This window comes from Sus scrofa, chromosome 9, assembly GCF_000003025.6.
Source record: "Sus scrofa isolate TJ Tabasco breed Duroc chromosome 9, Sscrofa11.1, whole genome shotgun sequence".
Lineage (NCBI taxonomy): Eukaryota > Metazoa > Chordata > Mammalia > Artiodactyla > Suidae > Sus > Sus scrofa.
The window spans coordinates 126,320,999-126,340,593 of record NC_010451.4 but is presented as its reverse complement, the minus strand read 5'-3'; the positions used below and the strand labels follow the sequence as shown (position 1 = coordinate 126,340,593).

General features: G+C 36.6%; 1 protein-coding gene across 2 annotated transcripts in view; it reads left to right on the top strand.

Moving 5' to 3' along the window:
* Positions 1-19,595, top strand: part of TRMT1L (tRNA methyltransferase 1 like) — a 44,636-nt gene that overhangs the window by 6,684 nt on the left and 18,357 nt on the right. For both annotated transcript variants that reach the window (XR_002347095.1, XM_021102636.1), the window contains exons 5-11: positions 2,994-3,058; positions 5,690-5,819; positions 8,886-9,009; positions 9,487-9,566; positions 14,089-14,338; positions 14,999-15,211; positions 17,904-18,094. Coding sequence is in view for 1 of the 2 variants with exons in the window: in XM_021102636.1 (XP_020958295.1) it covers positions 2,994-3,058; positions 5,690-5,819; positions 8,886-9,009; positions 9,487-9,566; positions 14,089-14,338; positions 14,999-15,211; positions 17,904-18,094 (1,053 nt within the window). In the remaining variant the exon portion in view is untranslated. The remainder of the gene's footprint in view (positions 1-2,993; positions 3,059-5,689; positions 5,820-8,885; positions 9,010-9,486; positions 9,567-14,088; positions 14,339-14,998; positions 15,212-17,903; positions 18,095-19,595) is intronic.

Genomic DNA, 19,595 nt, shown 5'->3' with positions numbered 1-19,595 from the left:
CAAATATTTTCAGTTTAAAATTATGAGGGATTTAAGGCCCTCTTTTAGCGTGTTTGTTAATAAAAGACATATAGCTGTCTAGGCAATAGGTGTATATGACAAATACTTTGGCAAAAATTTATTAAGCATCTGTTCTGAACTGGGTACTCTACTCAACCTGGAAGGTTTCACTTGTTGAAGTGTTTTAATAAGTTAATACTTTGCCTTTTATATTAGAACAACTACCATTTTACACATATATTTCAAGGTGTAATAAAGTAGTAAAACAAGAAAATAAAATAGTATGAATATTAGAAAAGAAAACATCTCTTTTCTGCTGATGGCTTAAAAAATCTAGAATTAATGAGAATATTTGAAATGGTGGAGAGATACAAGATAAATATTCAAAATAAGAGTCTTTTTCTAGTCTAGATAAATGGAAATTAGAAAAAAAAACAGTTATAATAGTGACAAAAAGGACTCAATTTGGGGGAGTAAGCTTAACAAGATAATTCATTAAAAAATGAATAAAGAATTCCCTCCTAGAGCAGTGGGTTAAGGATCCAGTGTTGTCACTGCTGTAGCACAGGTTCAGTCTCTGGCCCAGAAACTTCCACATGCCATGAGTGCAGCCAAAAAATAATAATGAAGTTGAAAGACAATAAGATCTTAACCAAGTTAAAGGACTTTCTAGAGACAGTGAATGTTATTAGATTCTTAGATAGTAGATTATGTGAACTACATACTGTAGCATTTTTGGAAGGAGATCTGGCAACACTTAAAAAATTTTAAATATTGGAGTTCCTGTCGTGGCACAGTAGAAACGAATCCGACTAGGAACCATGAGGTTGCGGGTTCGATCCCTGGCCTCGCTCAGTGGGTTAAGGATCTGGCGTTGCCGTGAGCTGTGATGTAGGTTGCAGACGCGGCTCAGATGGCGTATTGCTGTGGCTCTGGCATAGGCCGGCGGCTATAGCTCCGATTAGACCACTAGCCTGGGAACCTCCATATGCGGTGGGTGCGGCCCTAAAAAGCAAAAAAAAAAAAAAAATTTAAAGTATGCGTATTCATCCATCATGTACTCCCTCTGCTAGGACTAAAAGAAGCAACAGACAAGGATAGATGTACAAGAATATTCATTGCAGCATGCGCTTAGTGACAAAAACTTGAAACTAAAAGAGGGATGATTGAATAAAGTATGGTACATATATACCATGGAATATCATGTAGCCATTGCAAAGAGTATATTAGCTCTATACCAGCTTATTTGGAAGGAATTCCGTGGTAAACTTCTTATAAAATAGCAATATATGGGATAAAAACAAAAAGTCCCCTCCATAGAAACCCCTAAATATCAATCTTAATAAGTATAGTTATTGTTAAACATGGTATCCGGGGTTTCAACCAGACTAAGTGAAATAGCCAGTATAAGACACCCAAAATAGAAGCCAGAACTAGACTGAAACTATTTCCTTAGCAGTATTGGTAAAAGGTTATCACTAGTTACTTAGAGCAAAGGAAATTAGAGACTGATTCAAAAGCCATACTGTCTTATGTTTAATTATACATTAGAATTTATAGTAAGCCGTATTGACATGTTACAAAAAAGAAAGATATTTTCATTACAAAGGTCTCTAATTTGCTTTAGGTTTGGTCTCCCTCCTCCAAGGTATTGACTTCTCTCTGATAGCTCATGGCTCTTCTTTACTCCGTCATGGGCAGTAGCTTGTTGGGTTTTTTCCACATGGTGGTGATCTGTTAGATGGTGCATATGGTAGCTTTTGTCTTTGTGAGTAGGCTTTGAAGTAATTGGCAAAAAAACTGAATAAGATCTGCTAAAGGGAACAGAAGTGAGGTGAGGGAGAAAAAGCAAATTTGAATTTGAGACTTGAGCAACTAGAAAAACGTCTTTTACTGAGCTGGGGAAGACTGTATTAAATATGGGGAAGGACATGTCCTTAGATCGAGGCACGCAGAGGTTGAGATGCTTCTAGTGGAGATACTGAGTAGCCTGGAGGCTATATGAATGTGGATTTTGTGGGAAAGATTGGGGCTAGAGATAAATATTTGGGAGTTGTCAGCATGTAGATAGTATTTAAAGCCGTAAGACTAGATGGGATAACTTTAAGAGTGGAGATAGAGAAAAGAAATTGTCCAAGATCTGAGTCCTGAGACACTTCAACATATGCAAATAAGAGAAATCACTGGATATAAGGTATGAGAAGAGAGGAGTAAGAGATAATTTACAGTTTTTGAGTTAGGAATAATTGGGAGGCATTATATTTAAAAAAAAAAAAAAAAAAGGTGAAAAAGAGACCTGGTTCAAGAGCAAATGGTAAGTTTAGTCCTTGATAGTAGGTTTTGAAATGCTGACCCAGTAACCAGCCATATGTTCAATAGGCAATAGGAAGTAGAGGTCTGGCCCTTAGGAATGAGTTAGTAACTAGAGCCATAATTTGGGATTTCTTCTCGTGACAGAGATTGTTGAATCATAAAAGGCAGTAAAGTTACCAAAGATAGGAGAAAAAAATTATGTAGCAGATCAGGCATACAGAAAATCTGCATTTTAAAGAATGAGAGGTGGAAAAGGATACGTGAAGAAAATTAAGTAGGAAGGATGCGAAGAGAGCTGTGATAGTGCCACATGACCAAGGAAGAAGAGGCTGTGTTATGGTAGATGCAGCACAAGGCAAAGAAGATGAAGCCTAAGAAAAAGCCAAAATAGCAGAAAGTAGATGATTAACTGAGTCCCAAAGAACCTAAATGACTAATCCAAAATAACACAAATATTTTTGGCAGAACCACATTTCAAACTTAGGTCTCCTATATTTGTTTTTTACTATGTCATGTATAACAAGTATATAAACTAAGGCATTCACATTCAAATAAATTAACTATGACATTACAAATATAAGAATAATGCCAGTTACTCTTAGAAGATTTGCTAGTATTTTTTTTAAATGATTGAATATTTAATGATCAGTGATAAAACAAGCAGCAATTCTTCATTCTAGGTTACAGAATGTGCATCTGTCACTTACCTTGTCGACCAGTGAAACCAAACATTATTGGAGAACAGGTAATCAATCACATTATAGGTTCTTTTTTTGGATTAGTTGTCTTTTTTAAAAAGTGCAGTTTTTACTTGATTTAAGACTGAAGTGTGCATACTCAGCAATGAAGTTTAATTTAAGGTTTTGTTTGCTTACAAGTGCTTTCAGATTACCGTAGTAGGGAAAATATGAAATGTATGAAAGAAAGAGTTACTGTAATGAATTTTTCATTTCACAGTTTTTAATTTTAGTCAGATAACCTGCTCTGCGTTCAAAAGGAAAATTAACCCACTTAACTAATTTTGGAATGAGGAATTTAAATTGAAAGTAATTGTTTTCTTTTTCTTTCTCTCTTTTTTTTTTTTTTTTTTTTTTTTAATTTGGTCTTTTTAGGGCTGCACTCATGACATATGGAGGTTCCCAAGCTAAGGGTCAAATCAGAGCCGTAGCCGCCAGCCTCCACCACAGCAATGCCAGATCTGAGCCACATCCATGACCTATGCCCCAGCTTGTAGCAACCCCGGATCCTTTAACCGCTGAATGAGGCCAGGGATCCTAGTCAGGATCTTAACCTGCTGAGCCACAATGGGAACTCAAAAGTAATTTTTTTTTCTTTCAAAATAAATTTTGATTATGGTATAAGAGCCTTCAATTTCTGTGGTGTAGTAAATATCTTAATATCTGTTGATTCGTACTCATCCTCTCTATACTCTTCCATTTAATTTGTCAAAGTTCAGGATGAAAAAACTTGAAATTTCAGATATTCTTTTTAAAATGCCTGTGTTTATTTTTAGGATAGATTTGATCTTTGCAGAGTACAAATATATTTTTAGTGACACTTACCTTGAATGTATATTAGCCTAATGAATCCTCATTACTAATTTTCTTTTTAGGTCACTAAAAAGAGTAAAGTGCTGGGGGGAAGAGACCAATCATTTCTTTTTTTTTTTTTTTGCTCTTTAGGGCCGCACCCATGGCACATGAAGGTTCCCAGGCTAGGGGTAGAATCACAGCTACAGCTGCCAACCTACACCACAGCCACAGCAACACAGGATCCAAGCCACATCTGTGACCTACACCACAACTCACGGCAACACAAGAGCCTTAACCCAGTAAGTGAGGCCAGGGATCAAACCCACATCCTCATGGATCCTAGTTGGGTTCGTTAACTGCTGAGCCACAAAGGGAACTCCCCAATCATTTCTTAAGTAGTCAGGGTAATGCTTGGTCTTTTAACCCTATCCAAGATATTTTGAATATGGTAACCACAATACCATAAGGAACCCTCTGCAATGTTCTTGACTATTCCATTCTGCTCTGTGATCCCAAGTTAAGAGGAAGTTAGAAGCACTAAAAGTAAAACACATCAAAAAGAGCCAGAGAGAGCCATCGGAGTAGCATTTTTTTCTTCAACTAAATGAGGAACGATAAAGTGGAAAAATAGACTTTTTTTTGTCTTTAACATTTAGCAGTGTGCTGGAACTTGCTCAAATTTCCAGAAATTTTGAAAGCTAGTTGTTAAAAACAAAGGTAATGATTACTCACAACTCACTACTTCTCAGTTATTTTACTACATTTTACTTTACCTGTGCTCATGAATTATTTATATATACTATATGTGCATGGTGGCAATGTTCTCTGGTAGGATATTGCATATCTCTTCCCAAATTCACGTTCAGTGATGTCACATTGATAGCTTTAAATGTCACAATGTAGCTTGACATTGGCCCTGGTAGAGTATTTAGGCCACAGACAGCTAGCTGCAAACACTACAGATCAGGGGTTTATTTTCCTGGAGAGGCAGTTGTACATCTGCCAGCGCACTGCTGCTAGTGTCACACCATTTGTGTAGAGTATAGTTACTCTAGTTTGCTGATTAGAATGAAAAGGAAAAACTAAGGAATTAAACACGTGGCCTATTGTAAAGTATGGTTAAAAAGCATATGTAGGACTTCCCGTCATGGCGCAGCAGTTAACGAATCCAACTAGGAACCATGAGGTTGCAGGTTCAATCCCTGGCCTTGCTCAGTGGGTTAAGGATCTGGCGTTGCCGTGAGCGGTAGTGTAGGTTGCAGACGCGACTCAGATCCCACTTTGCTGTGGCTCTGGTGTAGGCTGGCGGCTCCATTAGACCCCTAGCCCGGGAACCTCCATATGCCGCAGGCGCAGCCCTACAAAAGGCAAAAAGACAAAAAAAGAAAAAGAAAAAGGAGTTCCCGTTGTGTGTCAGTGGTTAATGAATCTGACTAGGAACCACAGGGTTGCGTGTTCGATCCCTGGCCTTTCTCAGTGGGTTAAGGAACCAGCGTTGCCGAGAGCTGGGGTGTAGGTCACAGACGCAGCTCGGATCCCGCATTGCTGTGGCTCTGGCGTAGGCTGGCAGCTATAGCTCCAATTAGACCCCTAGCCTGGGAACCTCCATGTGCTGCGGGAGCGGCCCTAGAGATGGTAAAAAGACCAAAAAAAGGAAAAAAAAAAAAAAACATATGTAAACATAGATAGGGAGTAAAAATCCTTTGAAAATCAACATGGCAAAATGAATACTAGCCTCTACACCGTTAAACCTAAAGATACTTAAATTCACAACCTGAAAAAACTTCTGTTTCATTGTCTTAGTAACGTATTTATGCATTCAAATTAAATACTCTGTTTGATAGTTATCCAGTAAAATGGGCGCCCATTATCATTGTATCATTTGCTCGGCAACAATCACCAGAAGGACCGATATGCTAGGACATGTTAAGCGCCATGTGAATAAAGGAGAGACCAAATCCAGGTATATTGCAGGTAAGTTGAACAGTCTCTTAACAGGTTAATAAGTAAACTCTTAAACAGTAGTCTAAGTAAATTTTTAAATGGTTTATTCTTCTTAGATATCAGATAAAACATAGCGACTTAACCACTTCATTTAGTTAACTTCTAATCCATTACGTCACGTTTTTTCTTTCTGTGAGGCTCCCAACAACATTCAGCTCTTCTTAGTTGAGTAGATATATTTAGTACATGGGTAGCTTGTTAATACTGAGGCAGTTTCTTCTCGAAAATTAAGAATTAAGCCCTCATGCTCTAAGGCATTGATTTTATGTAATGAGTTAACTTCTCTCATATGCATCTAGAATGGTACTAGATACTTTTAAGAGTTGAAAAAAAAAAGTCACTGAATTATTAGAAGGGTTTATTTTTCTCACTGAACGTGGTTTGAGAAAGGCTGATCTTGTGAGATACGTGACTTGCCACTTTGGTGGGTATAGAAAAATATATAACACAACACTAGGAAAGATTGCTTTTATTTAGCATTGCATAAAAAGAAATATGGTTCCCATTTAATTAACTTTTTGATTGTAATTTTAGCATGAAATCTAGTGTTGGGAAAGTTGGACAGGCAGCCTTGTGTAAATCAGTGAAGTTAGAACACACCTTCACACCATACAAAAATAAACTCAAAATGGCTTAAAGACCAATAAAGTCCTGGGAGTTCCCGTCATGGCTCAGTGGTTGACGAATCCGACTAGCATCCATGAATATATGTATGTGTATGACTGGGTCACTTTGCTGTACAGCAGAAATTGGCACAACATTGTAAATCAACTATAATTAAAAAAAAAAAATGGCTTAGAGTTCCTCTTGTGGCTCAGTAGCAACAAATCTGACTAGCATCCATGAGGACGCAGGTTCGATCCCTGACCTTGCTCAGTGGGTTAAGGATCCAGCACTGCCGTGAGCTGTGGTGCAGGTCGCAGATGAAGCTCGGATCTGGTGTGGCTGTGGCTGTGGCGTGGGCCAATGGCTACAACTTTGATTCAACCCCTAGCTGGTGAACCTTCATTTGCCTTGGGTGTAGCTCTAAAAAGGCAAAAAAAAAAAAAAAAAAAAGGCTTAAATATAAGACACATAGACATCCTAGAAGAGAACTATATAGGCAAAACATTCTCTGACATAAATCTCTCTGACATAAATATTTTCTTAGTTTAGTCTCCCAAGGCAATAGAAATAAAAGCAAAAATAAACGGGACCTGATCAATCTTATAAGCTTCTGCACAGCAAAGGAAACCATAAACAAAACAAAAAGACAGCCTACGGCTTGGGGAAAAATAATTACAAGTGATACAACCAACAAGGGCTTAATATTCAAAATTTACTAAAAGCTCATACAATTCAATAACAAAAAAAACAAACAACCCAATAGAAAAATGGGCAGAATGCCTCTATAGCCATTTCTCTAAAGACAGATGGCCAATAGGCATATGAAAAAATGCTTATCATCGCTCATTACTAGTGAAATGCAAATCAAAACTACAGGGAGGCACCACCTCACTGCTCAAAATAGCCATCATTAAAGTGTTGCTAAATAATAAATGCTGGAGAGGGTGTGGACAAAAGAGAACCCTCCTACACTGTTGGCGGGAATGTAGATTGGTGGAGCCACCATGGAAAACAGCATTGAGGTTCCTCAGAAAAACTAAAAATAGAGTTGCTGTGTGATCTAGCAACCCCATTCCTGGGCATATACCCAGAGAAAACTATAATTTGAAAGATATATGCATCCCTGTGTTCATAGCAGGATTGGGAGTTTGGGATTAGTGGAGGCAAACTATTATATATAGGATGAATAAACAATAAAGTCCTACAGTATGGCATAGGGAATTATATTCAGTATCCTGTGATAAACCATAATAGTAAATAATATAAAAAATTCTATGTGTAACTGAGACACTACTGTACAGCAGAAATTAAGACAACCTTGTAAATCGACTATACTTCAATAAAAATTTTTTCAGAAAAGATATCTGAACAAAAAGAATGTCAATTATTTTTCCCCATATAATATCTCTCTCCCTCTCTTTCTTTTTCTTTTCCCCGGCTTCACCACGCACACAGAAATTCATGGACCAGGAATCAGATCTGAGCCACAGCTGCAGCAACACAGGATCCTTAATTCACTGCACCATAGTGGAACTCCCTATATCTAATTTCTTAAATATTTAAAATATATTCACACAGGGAGTTTCCATTGTGGCACAGCGGAAACGAATCTGACTAGGAACCATGAGGTTGTGGGTTCAATCCCTGGCCTCACTCAGCGGGTTAAGGATATGGCATTGCCGTGAGCTGTGGTGTAGGTCATAGATGCAGCTTAGATCTGGTGTTGCTGTGGCTCTGGCATAAGCCGTCAGCAACAGCTCCGATTAGACCCGTACCCTGGAAACCTCCATATGCTGCGGGTGCAGCCCTAAAAAGACAAATAAAATAAAATAAATTCACTCAAACATATCACTGTTTTGTTTGTGTTTATAGCTAAATGATTCTGATGCATGTTAAATGAATGATTTTTATATTAGTTTATAGCCATTTAAATGTAATTTGCAACTTAAAATCATAATGAGAAATTGTTCTGAAGTCAAGCATGTTCAGGAAGTATAGTGACTCTGAAGTCATCTGTGCTGGCTAATGGAATGTAACCACACAGAGACCAATTTTCTGACATTTATGCCACAATAAACTGTATTTAGCAACCAGCCTATATAAATAAAATATAATGTCTGATGAGTAATAAAGGTATTTTAGGATTTTGTACTATCTTAACATTGATTTTCCTTTACTAGGTATACAGATATTTGATATGCTAGGCAGTTAAGATTTTAAGTTGATAGACTCGTTCACCAAATACTTACCTGGTTACTACTCTTTTCCAGAGACAGTGCCAAGTACATCAGTTGGGGTGCTGGGGATTTTTTTTTTTAATCCACCTGATTTCATTAATACAAAATAATATAAAGGTTGTTTTTTAATGTATATCGTTTTTGATATTTAGAATTATTTTGTATTTCATTGGAATTTTTTTTTTAATCTTAGCTTCCGCTGCTAAACCACCAAATGAAATTTTGAAAGAGGCAGACACAGATGTACAAGTGTGTCCTAACTATTCTGTGCCACAGAAAACAGATTCCTATTTTAATCCCAAAATGAAACTAAATCGGTAAGATAAGTTGTAAAAAGGGTTATGGGATGTTTTAAATCATTACAAATATATGTTCTCTTAATTTTATATTCTAATATGTTGAAATTTAAAAGTAGTTATAGAAGGAAAATCATCTGTTTTAGCATTTTCTCAGAATGGTTGTTTTCTCTATTTTTCTACCAAACCGGTTTCTTTCTCAGAAAGTAAAATAGGTCTGACTTTCTATAATTAAATGAACAGGCTTGTGCTTTTTGTAGGAAATTTTTATTTATAAAATCATTTAGAATGAATGCTTGTTAATAGAACCCAATTTGATTTATAATGTAATTTCACAAATTTTCATTCTTATACAATTAAGTGAGGACTATGTTTTTAGATCTTTTTCCAAAATAGTTTGCATAGTAAATGGAACCCCATTTCTCGCTATTCTTAAAATTACAATGATGAAACAATAGTACAGTAAAAATTATTTTATATTATTATACTTCCTTCTAGGCAGCTAATATTCTGTACACTGGCTGCTTTGGCTGAGGAACGAAAACCTTTGGAATGTCTAGATGCCTTTGGAGCTACTGGTAAGTAGTGATGCTTTTTTTGGAACTGCACTTTATCCATCAGATTTGTACAATATCTTTTCTTCCTCCCCTTCTTTTTTTTCCTTGTTGTTTAACCACTTTGAAAACTAAGGATGTTTATATGTTTACATGATGCAAGCCTAAGCAGATTTTTTTCTTGCAGTTTATTGAGAAATAATTGGCATACATCAGTGTATAGGTACACAGGTTACAGTGCACTGCGTGATGGTTTGGTTTACATATATTGTGAAAGAATTACCACAGTACGTTCAAGCTAACATCTATCATCTGCTGTTGATACAATGAGAAGAAAAGAAGAAAAATTTCTTCCTGTGATAAAAACTCTTAGGATTTGCTCTCGTAACTTTCTTATATAACAGCATTACCTTTACATAATCATAATGTTGTACATTTTACCCCAGTACTTAATTGCCCACCTTTCTCTCTGTGTCTTTCCTTAGGAAACTTAAATGGATTTCATTATCTAGCAGAATATTTTGATTTAAAAAAAAAAAAAAGATACAAGGAGTTCCCCTCGTGGCTCAGCAGAAACAAATCTGACTAGTATCTATGAGGATGCAGGTTCGATCTCTGGCCTTGTTCGGTGGGTTAAGGATCCTGCATTGCTGTGGCGTGGCCGGCAGCTGCAGCTCTGATTCAACTCCTAGCCTGGGAACCTCCATATGCCGCAGGTGCGGCCCTAAAAAGAAAAAAAAAAAAAAAAAAAAAAAATGGAGTTCCCTTTGTGGCTCAGCAGAAACAAATCTGACTAGCATCCATGAGGATGCAGGTTCAATCCCTGGCCTCACTCAGGGGTTAAGGATCTAGCGTTGCCAAGAGATGTGATGCAGGTTGCAGACGCGGCTGGGATCCTGTATTGCTATGGCTGTGGCATAGACTGCCAGCTACAAGGAAAATTTTCAAATATATACAAAAGTAGAGCCTGTAATAAATGAACCACTTTACCTCCATCGCTTACTTCAAAAATTACCAATTCAGGATTAAGGATCTGGCATTGTCACTGCTCTGGCTTGGGTCACTGCTATGGCTCAGGTTTGATCCCTGGCCCCGGAACTTCCACATACCACACAGGCATGGCAAAAAAGAAAAATTACCAGTTCATACTCAGTCTTGTATCTGTATTCCCATGCCCTTTCCCTCATACCTTATTCCTCAATTCTCTAGCCCCATTGTTTTGAAGCAAATGACAGAAAGATCATTTCATCTGTAAATATTTCCATTGGATCTGTAAAATATAAGGACTTTTAAAATAAAACCCCTATACCATATCACACCTAAAAAAAAAAGAATAATTATTTAATGTCCTATTAAATAATTATTTAATGATATACCTAATTATCTCATCATTTTTCAAACATTCTAATCAGAATCCAGACAAAGACCATATTTTAATTGTTTGGTATGTCTCCTAAAGTTGTTTTTCAATCTATATTCCCTTCCCTCGTTTTGTGTGTGATAATTATTTGTTGGTATAACCCATCGTTTGCCCTGTAGGGTTTCCCACAATCTAGATTTTTGCTAATTGTATCACAGTGGTTCTTATAACATATTCCTCTATCTCTTGAATTTCTGTAAATTAGTAATTGGATCTTCAGGTTTGATCAGATTCAGACAGGATTTTTATTATAATTATTTTTATTTTTTTGCAATAATATTTATTGTGATCAGCAAATGGTTGGTTTTCTTGTTTTTTGTGTGATGCAGTAAATATTGCCTAGTCATTAGGCAATTGGGTAAGGCGCAGTTTTAAAGATTGAGGACATTTCTCCTAAAATTTCTTAATAATAGAAAAAAGATTATGGAAAAAGTAGAAAATTTCTAAAGAATCACTTGTAGCCAATCCAAGTCTTTCTTCCTAAAGGTTGTAGGACTGTATTCTTAAGAAGTTTGTACCAATAGGATGAAAGCATGACTTAACTCTCCTTAAATTCTTCTCCTCAGGAAAAAGGAATGGTTAAAAGCATGGACTGTGGAGTCAAACTGACTGCATTTAAATCCTAGCTTTATAGCATGCCAGCTTTAATTTCTTCATCTATTAAAAGAGGGGATCACCAGTACCCACCTTAAAATAATGTGATGATTAGGTAAATTAAGACATATAAAGACGTTATAACAGTATCTGGTATATAATAAATGCTAGAAAAAGTATTAAGTATCATTATTGTATTAGTCCTAGTTCTACTACCATCATCATCATTAGCAACATCTCAGTGTAAATAATGATAAAAATGATGAAATAATAATTCTAAGTTGATCACATTCTCTGAGCCAGTCAGATTTTTAACTGGAATCTTTTTTATTATTTCCTTTTTCGACCATTGTCCTCACACACATTCAGCCACTGGGTCTGTTCTAATTTTTCTTTTGTATTATGATTCATACTCCTTCCCCATTCCATATCTACCAGTGTAATCGGTTTTGGCAATTATATCTCTACCCTTAAATCTGTCTTGCATGCTGTTGCCAAACAGCCTTTTCTTTAAAACATCACATTGATAATGTTAACTTCTCAGTCAAAAAAGTCATGCATCTTTATGGCCTAAATAGAGTTCAGCTTCTCAGATTGCAGCTTAATATCCTCTCTAATCTGATCCCAGCCTACATTTCCAAATTTATTTCCCAGCATTTTCCCTCACACAACCCTTTCTCTCTCTCTCTCTCTCTCTCTCTCTCTCTTTTTTTTTTTCACATTCAAAAATATTTATTAAATGTCTATCCTAGGCTAGGTACTCTATATGTTGATAGTGGAGCCATTTTTTTTTTCCTTTTTCTTTTTTTCCTCTCCAGTTTTATGGAGATATAATCAACATATAAATTATATAAATTTTAGGTTTACAACATAATAATTAGCTATATGTATATATTCCAAAATGATCACCACAAAAAGTATAGCATCCATCACCACACAGTTACAGGGTTTTTCTTCCCTTTTGATGAGAACTTTTTAACATCTGCTTTGTTAGCCCCTTTCAGATAAAGAATATAGTGTTGTTAACTATGATCACCCTGCTGTACATTAATCCCCAGAACATATTCACCTTATAACTCTAAGTTTGTGTCATTCACCCACCTTCAGCCAATTCTCTCACCCCTCCAGCAGCTACAAATCTGATCTCTATTTCTGTGAGTTTGTTTTTTTTTTTAGATTCCGTGTGTAAGTTAGACCATAAAGTATTTGTCTTTTTTTCTCTGATTTATTTCACTGAGAATAATACCTTCAGGGTCTGTCCATGTTGTCTGAAATAGCAGGATTGCCTTCTGTTTTATGTCTGAATGGTATTCCATTGGGTATATATACCACATATTTATTCATTAATCTGTTGATGGACACTTAAATTGTTTCCATGTCTTGAGTACTGTAAATAATGCTGCAGTGAACTGCTCTTTCCTCACCTAAAATGAAAACTATCTTCAAGGAAGTTCTTTTCAAACTTTCTAATCTGCCTTTGTAAATTTAAGTCAAGCTCGTAGCAGTCATTTTGCATTATTTCCCCATCTCTAAACTTAGAACTTATTTCACAAGCTTGTTATAGGAATAGGAATATATATATATATATATATATGGACTATGGCACATAGTAGATGTTAATTTTTTATACTTATAAGGCATATTGGTTAGTACCTCCAGTAAATAGGGGTTTTGCTAATCCGTACTGGCTAGGCTTATGTCACCGTCTCCCATTTGGTAATGAATGTCCCTTATGACTCAGATCCAGTAGGGATAGAAAGCCTGTGAGAGAGGCCCTCTTGGTCTCAGTTCCTCTTGATCATTTGCTCACGTGTACAAAGTTGTTGCTTTTAATTCACAATGACACTGTTCCACAGTATTTGAAAAACATTGGTCCGGAGAAGTTGTTTTCATGTTTTGGTTCATAGGGTAAACTTCAGTAGGAGGCATTCCAACTGCCCCTCCTCCCTTCAAGCAGAGGAACCCCACTCTTACTCATATTGTATATTGGCTTTCTCTGTAAGACTTTGAAAAAATTTTTCCACTGTGAGAAAAAGGAAAAAAATATCTACTGTATCCTCAGAGAACATACATGGATATTTTATTTGAACAATTTTGTAAGAAATTTTTTTTTTTCCAATGGCTGCACCCACAGCATATTGCAAGTTCCCAGGCCAGGGACTGAATCCGAGCTGCAGTTGTGACCTATGCAGCAGCTGTGGCCGTGCTGGATCCATCAAGCTGTTGTACCAGGCCAGTGACTGAACCCACACCTCCACAGTGGCCCAAGCCAATGGAGTTGGATTCTTAAACCACTGTGCCACAGCAGGAACTCCTGTGAGAGCTATTCATGAAAACCTGTTGGACTAATATTTTTGTGGTAAATTTTTTCTTCAGAGGCATTTCAGTAAGAAAGTAAGATAATTACTTAAGAAAATACTACTTATGAAATATTTTGAAATAATTGTTATTTATAAAATTATATTCTTTATTATTATGCTATTTTCCTTCTTGATTACTTAAAAACTCTTTTTTCTTCCAATTTCTTCTAAGGGATAATGGGACTGCAGTGGGCAAAACATCTCGGAAATGCGGTCAAGGTCACAATTAATGATTTGAATGAAAACTCTGTGACGTTGATTCAGGAGAACTGCCATTTAAACAAATTGAAAGTAGTGGTGGACAGTAAGGAAAAGGAAGAGAGTGATGATATTCTTGAAGAAGGAGAGGAGAACCTTGGTAATGTAAAAGTGACCAAAATGGATGCCAATGTACTGATGCATTTGAGGTCTTTTGATTTCATGTAAGTAAAAAACTTTTTTGTGTCACTTTCTAAACTGACTTGGATTTTATGGGGAGGCAGAGTGGAGAGGGGGTCATTAAAAACCAAGATAGCTAGGAGTTCCCATCGTGGCTCAGCAGCAACGAACCCGACTAGTAACCATGAGGATGCAGGTTCGATCCCTGGCCTCACTCAGTGTTAAGGATCTGGCCTTGCCATGAGCAGTGGTGTAGGTTGCAGACGTGGCTTGGATCCTACATTGTTGTGGCTATGGTGTAGGCCAGCAGCTGCAGCTCTGATTCAACCTCTAGCCTGGAAACTTCCGTATGCCGCAGATGCAACCCTAAAAAGACAAAGAAAAATCAAGATGGCTTGTCATTGTTTATTTAGATTAATACACTTTTTATGGCATTGGCCTAAGGAATGCAATAAGAACATTTTCTAGCATTTGAAATGAAGTGTCTAGTCATGACAGTTTTCCTCTAAGCATGATTTATTTTAGCTTGTCTAACATGTCATATGATCATTTTATTGCTTACTTTAAAAATATAATTATGTACTTAAAATAGATTTGTGAAGTACTTTTGAATCCATGGGTTTTTATCATTAGAAATAATGACAGTGGTATAATTTTGGATACTAGTATAATTTTAAATATGTCAATATTTTTTCTGGTTTTAGACACCTAGACCCTTTTGGAACATCAGTGAACTATCTAGATTCTGCGTTCAGAAATATAAGAAACCTTGGCATAGTGTCAGTGACGTCTACAGATATCAGTTCCTTATATGCCAAGGCACAACATGTTGCCCGGCGTCACTACGGCTGTAACATCGTCCGAACTGAATATTACAAGGAGCTGGCAGCCAGAATTGTTGTAGCTGCAGTGGCAAGGTACCCAACGGTCAGCTGTACACCTTGTATGTCTGGGTATATGATAAAGAGAAATAATATTACAAAAAGTGCTTACTTCATTTTTCAAAATATACATGAAGTACAAATTCTGCATTCCATATCTGCAACCTTGCCTTATTTTGGCAATCTTATGTTGTCTCTTTTAGAATTTGATTTAAAACCCTGTGCCTAAATAGTCAGTTTACTCTCGATTTAAAATGTTACTAAAAGTAATTAAGGTAGTAAGAAAATATAAAAATGAAAGTTAATTTCAAATCAGTTTATTTCAACATGTAGGACAGTAGGAGATAGCCCATGAAAAGGGAAAGCAAAGATCGTTTTTAGATTTAGAAACAATAATTTTTTTTTTTTTTTTTTTTTTATTATTTTCCCACTGTACAGCAAGGGGGTCAGGTCATCCTTAGATGTATACATTGCAGTTACAGTTTTTTCCCCCACCCTTTCTTCTGTTGCGACATGAGTATCTAGACATAGTTCTCAATGCTATTCAGCAGGATCTCCTTATAAATCTATTCTAGGTTGTGTCTGATAAGCCCAAGCTCCCGATCCCTCCCACTCCCTCCCCCTCCCATCAGGCAACCACAAGTCTCTTCTCCAAGTCTATGATTTTCTTTTCTGAGGAGATGTTCATTTGTGCTGGATATTAGATTCCAGTTATAAGTGATATCATATGGTATTTGTCTTTGTCTTTCTGGCTCATTTCACTCAGTATGAGATTCTCTAGTTCCATCCATGTTGCTGCAAATGGCATTATGTCATCCTTTTTTATGGCTGAGTAGTATTCCATTGTGTATATATACCACATCTTCCGAATCCAATCATCTGTCGATGGACATTTGGATTGTTTCCATGTCCTGGCTATTGTGAATAGGGCTGCAATGAACATGCGGGTGCATGTGTCTCTTTTAAGTAGAGCTTTGTCCGGATAGATGCCCAAAAGTGGGATTGCAGGGTCATATGGAAGTTCTATGTATAGATTTCTAAGGTATCTCCAAACTGTTCTCCATAGTGGCTGTACCAGTTTACATTCCCACCAGCAGTGCAGGAGGGTTCCCTTTTCTCCACAGCCCCTCCAGCACTTGTTATTTGTGGATTTATTAATGATGGCCATTCTGACTGGTGTGAGGTGGTATCTCAGGGTAGTTTTGATTTGCATTTCTCTTATAATCAGCAATGTTGAGCATTTTTTCATGTGTTTGTTGGCCATCTGTATATCTTCCTTGGAGAAATGTCTATTCAGGTCTTTTGCCCATTTTTCCATAGAAACAATAATTTTTTAATGTCCATTTTATCTTCCTTATTTATGTAATTTGAATTAAATGATGGCTTATTAACTTGATTCTCTGAAAAGATCTCACTATAAAACAGAAAGCTCTATTTTTTTTTTTTTTTTTTTTTTTTGGTCTTTTGTTTTTAGGGTTGTACCCATGGCATATGGAGGTTCCCAGGCTAGGGGTCCAATCAGAGCCATAACTGCCAGCCACAGCTGCAGCAACACCAGACCTGAGCCACGTCTGTGACCTACACCACAGCTCACAGCACTGCCAGATCCTCAACCCACTGAGCAAGGCCCGGCATCGAACCCACAACCTCATGGTTCCTAGTCGGATTGTTTTTGCTGCGCCACAAGAGGAACTCCCAGAAGGTTCTATTTCTTATCAGAATTTCTAAACAACCAAAGAAAGGAAGACTTCTTTGAGCACCCATTTTATGCAAAAAAATTGTGCTGGAGAAATAATATGATAATATAAATGAACATTGAGATTACAGATAATGATCAGCTGGCTCACTCACTAGCCCAACACTAGTTTTACAGCATTTAGATTGAAGTTCCTGCCTCAGGAATTCCCACTGTGGCGCAACAGGCTCAGTGGCGTCTCTGCGGTGCCGGGGCACAAGTTCCATCCCTGGCCCAGCACAGTGGGTTAAAGGATCCAGCATTGCCACAGCTGTGGCTCAGATCTGATCTTTAGCTTGGGAACTCCATATGCTGCCTGGCAGCCAAAAAAAAAACCCAATTTCCTGCAGATAAATACAGATTATTAGACTTATAGCTCTTTAGGTTTATTCCTGAATAACTGAAAACTCTGATGTTCAGTTGGGACATGCCAAGGATCTACCATACGTACTTAAAAATGTTTATAAAGTAATAGCAAATTCAAGTCAATACATACCAACTAAGTTTGTGTATAACTGTAGAAGGGAAAACTACATAAATGGTGTATTGAGTAGAATTTTTCCAAAAGTCTATAAAAGTAACAATGGCAAGGACTTTCCTTATTCATTTTCCAATGAATAGTCAGCAGCTAGTATACTACTGTGCATGTAGTTAGTACTCAGTAAGCATATATTGTTTGGAAGAAGGTTTTATAGAAAAAAAATAGAAAGATGGTGGTGATAATAAGAAAGTGACACTGAAAACCAGAGAACATTGAGAAGATATCATAAAGGAAAATGTGTAGTTACTAAAATCCTGCCAAGCATCCTGTTCTTGGTTTTCAATCCGTGCAACAGTTAAAGTAATGATTTTTTTAAAGCACTGCTACTTAGAATTAAATTTTCCTTATTTTCTCATAACCCATCCATAGTGCACTATCTGGTTATCATTGTTAGTGTGATACTAAACAAAATCATAAGCTCACAAAATAACTGTAGAAAAATTTTCTTCCAGAGCTGCAGCTCGATGTAACAAAGGCATAGAGGTGCTATTTGCAGTGGCTCTGGAACATTTTGTGTTGGTTGTTGTGAGAGTTTTGAGGGGACCTACTTCTGCAGATGAAACAGCCAAGAAGATTCAGTACCTAATCCATTGTCAGTGGTGTGAAGAGAGAATTTTTCAGAAGGATGGTAATATGGTAGAAGGTAAATTCAAGTTTCTTTTGATTGTATATTGTGCTTAATTTATGTATAAGCCTCCAATGAATAAGCCTTTATCACATCCCTAATTATACATATTGTTGTCCTTTGATTTTGAAGATTACAGTGCTAGCTTTATTTCCTATACTGGATTTCCTTTCAACAACAGACAAGACATTCGTGTGAGTTCATTAAAGTCATTTACTCATACTGTATAATTTATGCTCTCTAGCCCTGCCCTCTCTTAAAACATCTAGAAATAATTTAGTTTCCACTGTCAACTAATTTTAGGAATCTTAAATCAGATTACCTCTTTGTCTAGGCTATTTCAAATCATTAATTTTATAAAAATAATTTCATGTTTCTAGCTGAATATAAAAGCTATCAGTAATAAAATTCATTCAGTAAATATTTATTGAGCCTCTACTATATGCCAGGCCTAGGGCGGGGAGGTGAATCAAGGAAAGACATGCGACTTGAGCCCTCATCAGGCTGCTTCTATTTTGCTTTTCTGAAATGTAGAAACAGTTGCCCATTGGTTTCTGTTAGGTTCTTGGCATTTTTTAAATGTGGTTTTTTAAGAACTCTGTATATTAGAGTTTAATTTTTGTGGTGTGACATGATAGTTGCAGATATATTTTCTCATTTTGTCTCTTGTGTTTGCATCTTTTTTTACTCCTTCATGCACAAGTTTTTCATTGTTGCTGTGTAAAGCTAATCAGACTTTTATTGTACTCTGAATTTTATGTGTAGTTTGAAAGAACTTTCCTATTCCTAAATTATTCAAGGAAGGTTTATGGGGTTTTTTTTTTGGTTTTTTGGATTTTTTTTGTTATTGTTGTTTTTGACTGCACCTGAAGCATGCAAAAGTTCCTGGGCTAGGGAATCAAATTCATGCCGCAGCGGTGACAACTCCCAATCCTTAACCACTAGACCAGTAGGGAATTTCAAGGAAGGTTATGTTTTAATGACTAAATCACCTCTTCTTCACTGATTTGAGAATACCATCTTTATCTCATACTAAAATCACACATGGTTTTGAATTAGTTTCTGGATTTTCTATTCTTTTCTAGTGGTTGGGATGTCCATTCATACACCTCTACCCCACTGTTTTGATTACAGAATATTTTTGGTGTTGTTTAATGTTTATTAGGGCAATCCCTTCTGAAAGCTCTATTTTCAGAGTATTGTGACATTGGTTCTGTTTTTGCTTAACAAAAAGGTGAAAAAATAAACCATTTGGTAGTTTATCTTGATCATTTTAAGGATACAGGTATTGCTGTGGTTTTGAAGCTTCCTAAAAACCTGGTATGCTTTATGTACTAGGTAGTTTTTTGTTTTATTTGTTTTTGGGTTTTTTTTTTATGGTTTTGTTTGTTTTATTTTTATGGCTGCATAGGAAGGGAAATTCCTGGGCCAGGGAATGAATCAGAGCCTCACCCACAACCTGCACCACAGCTGCAATAACACCGGAATCTTTAACCCACTGTGCCAAGATTGAACCCAA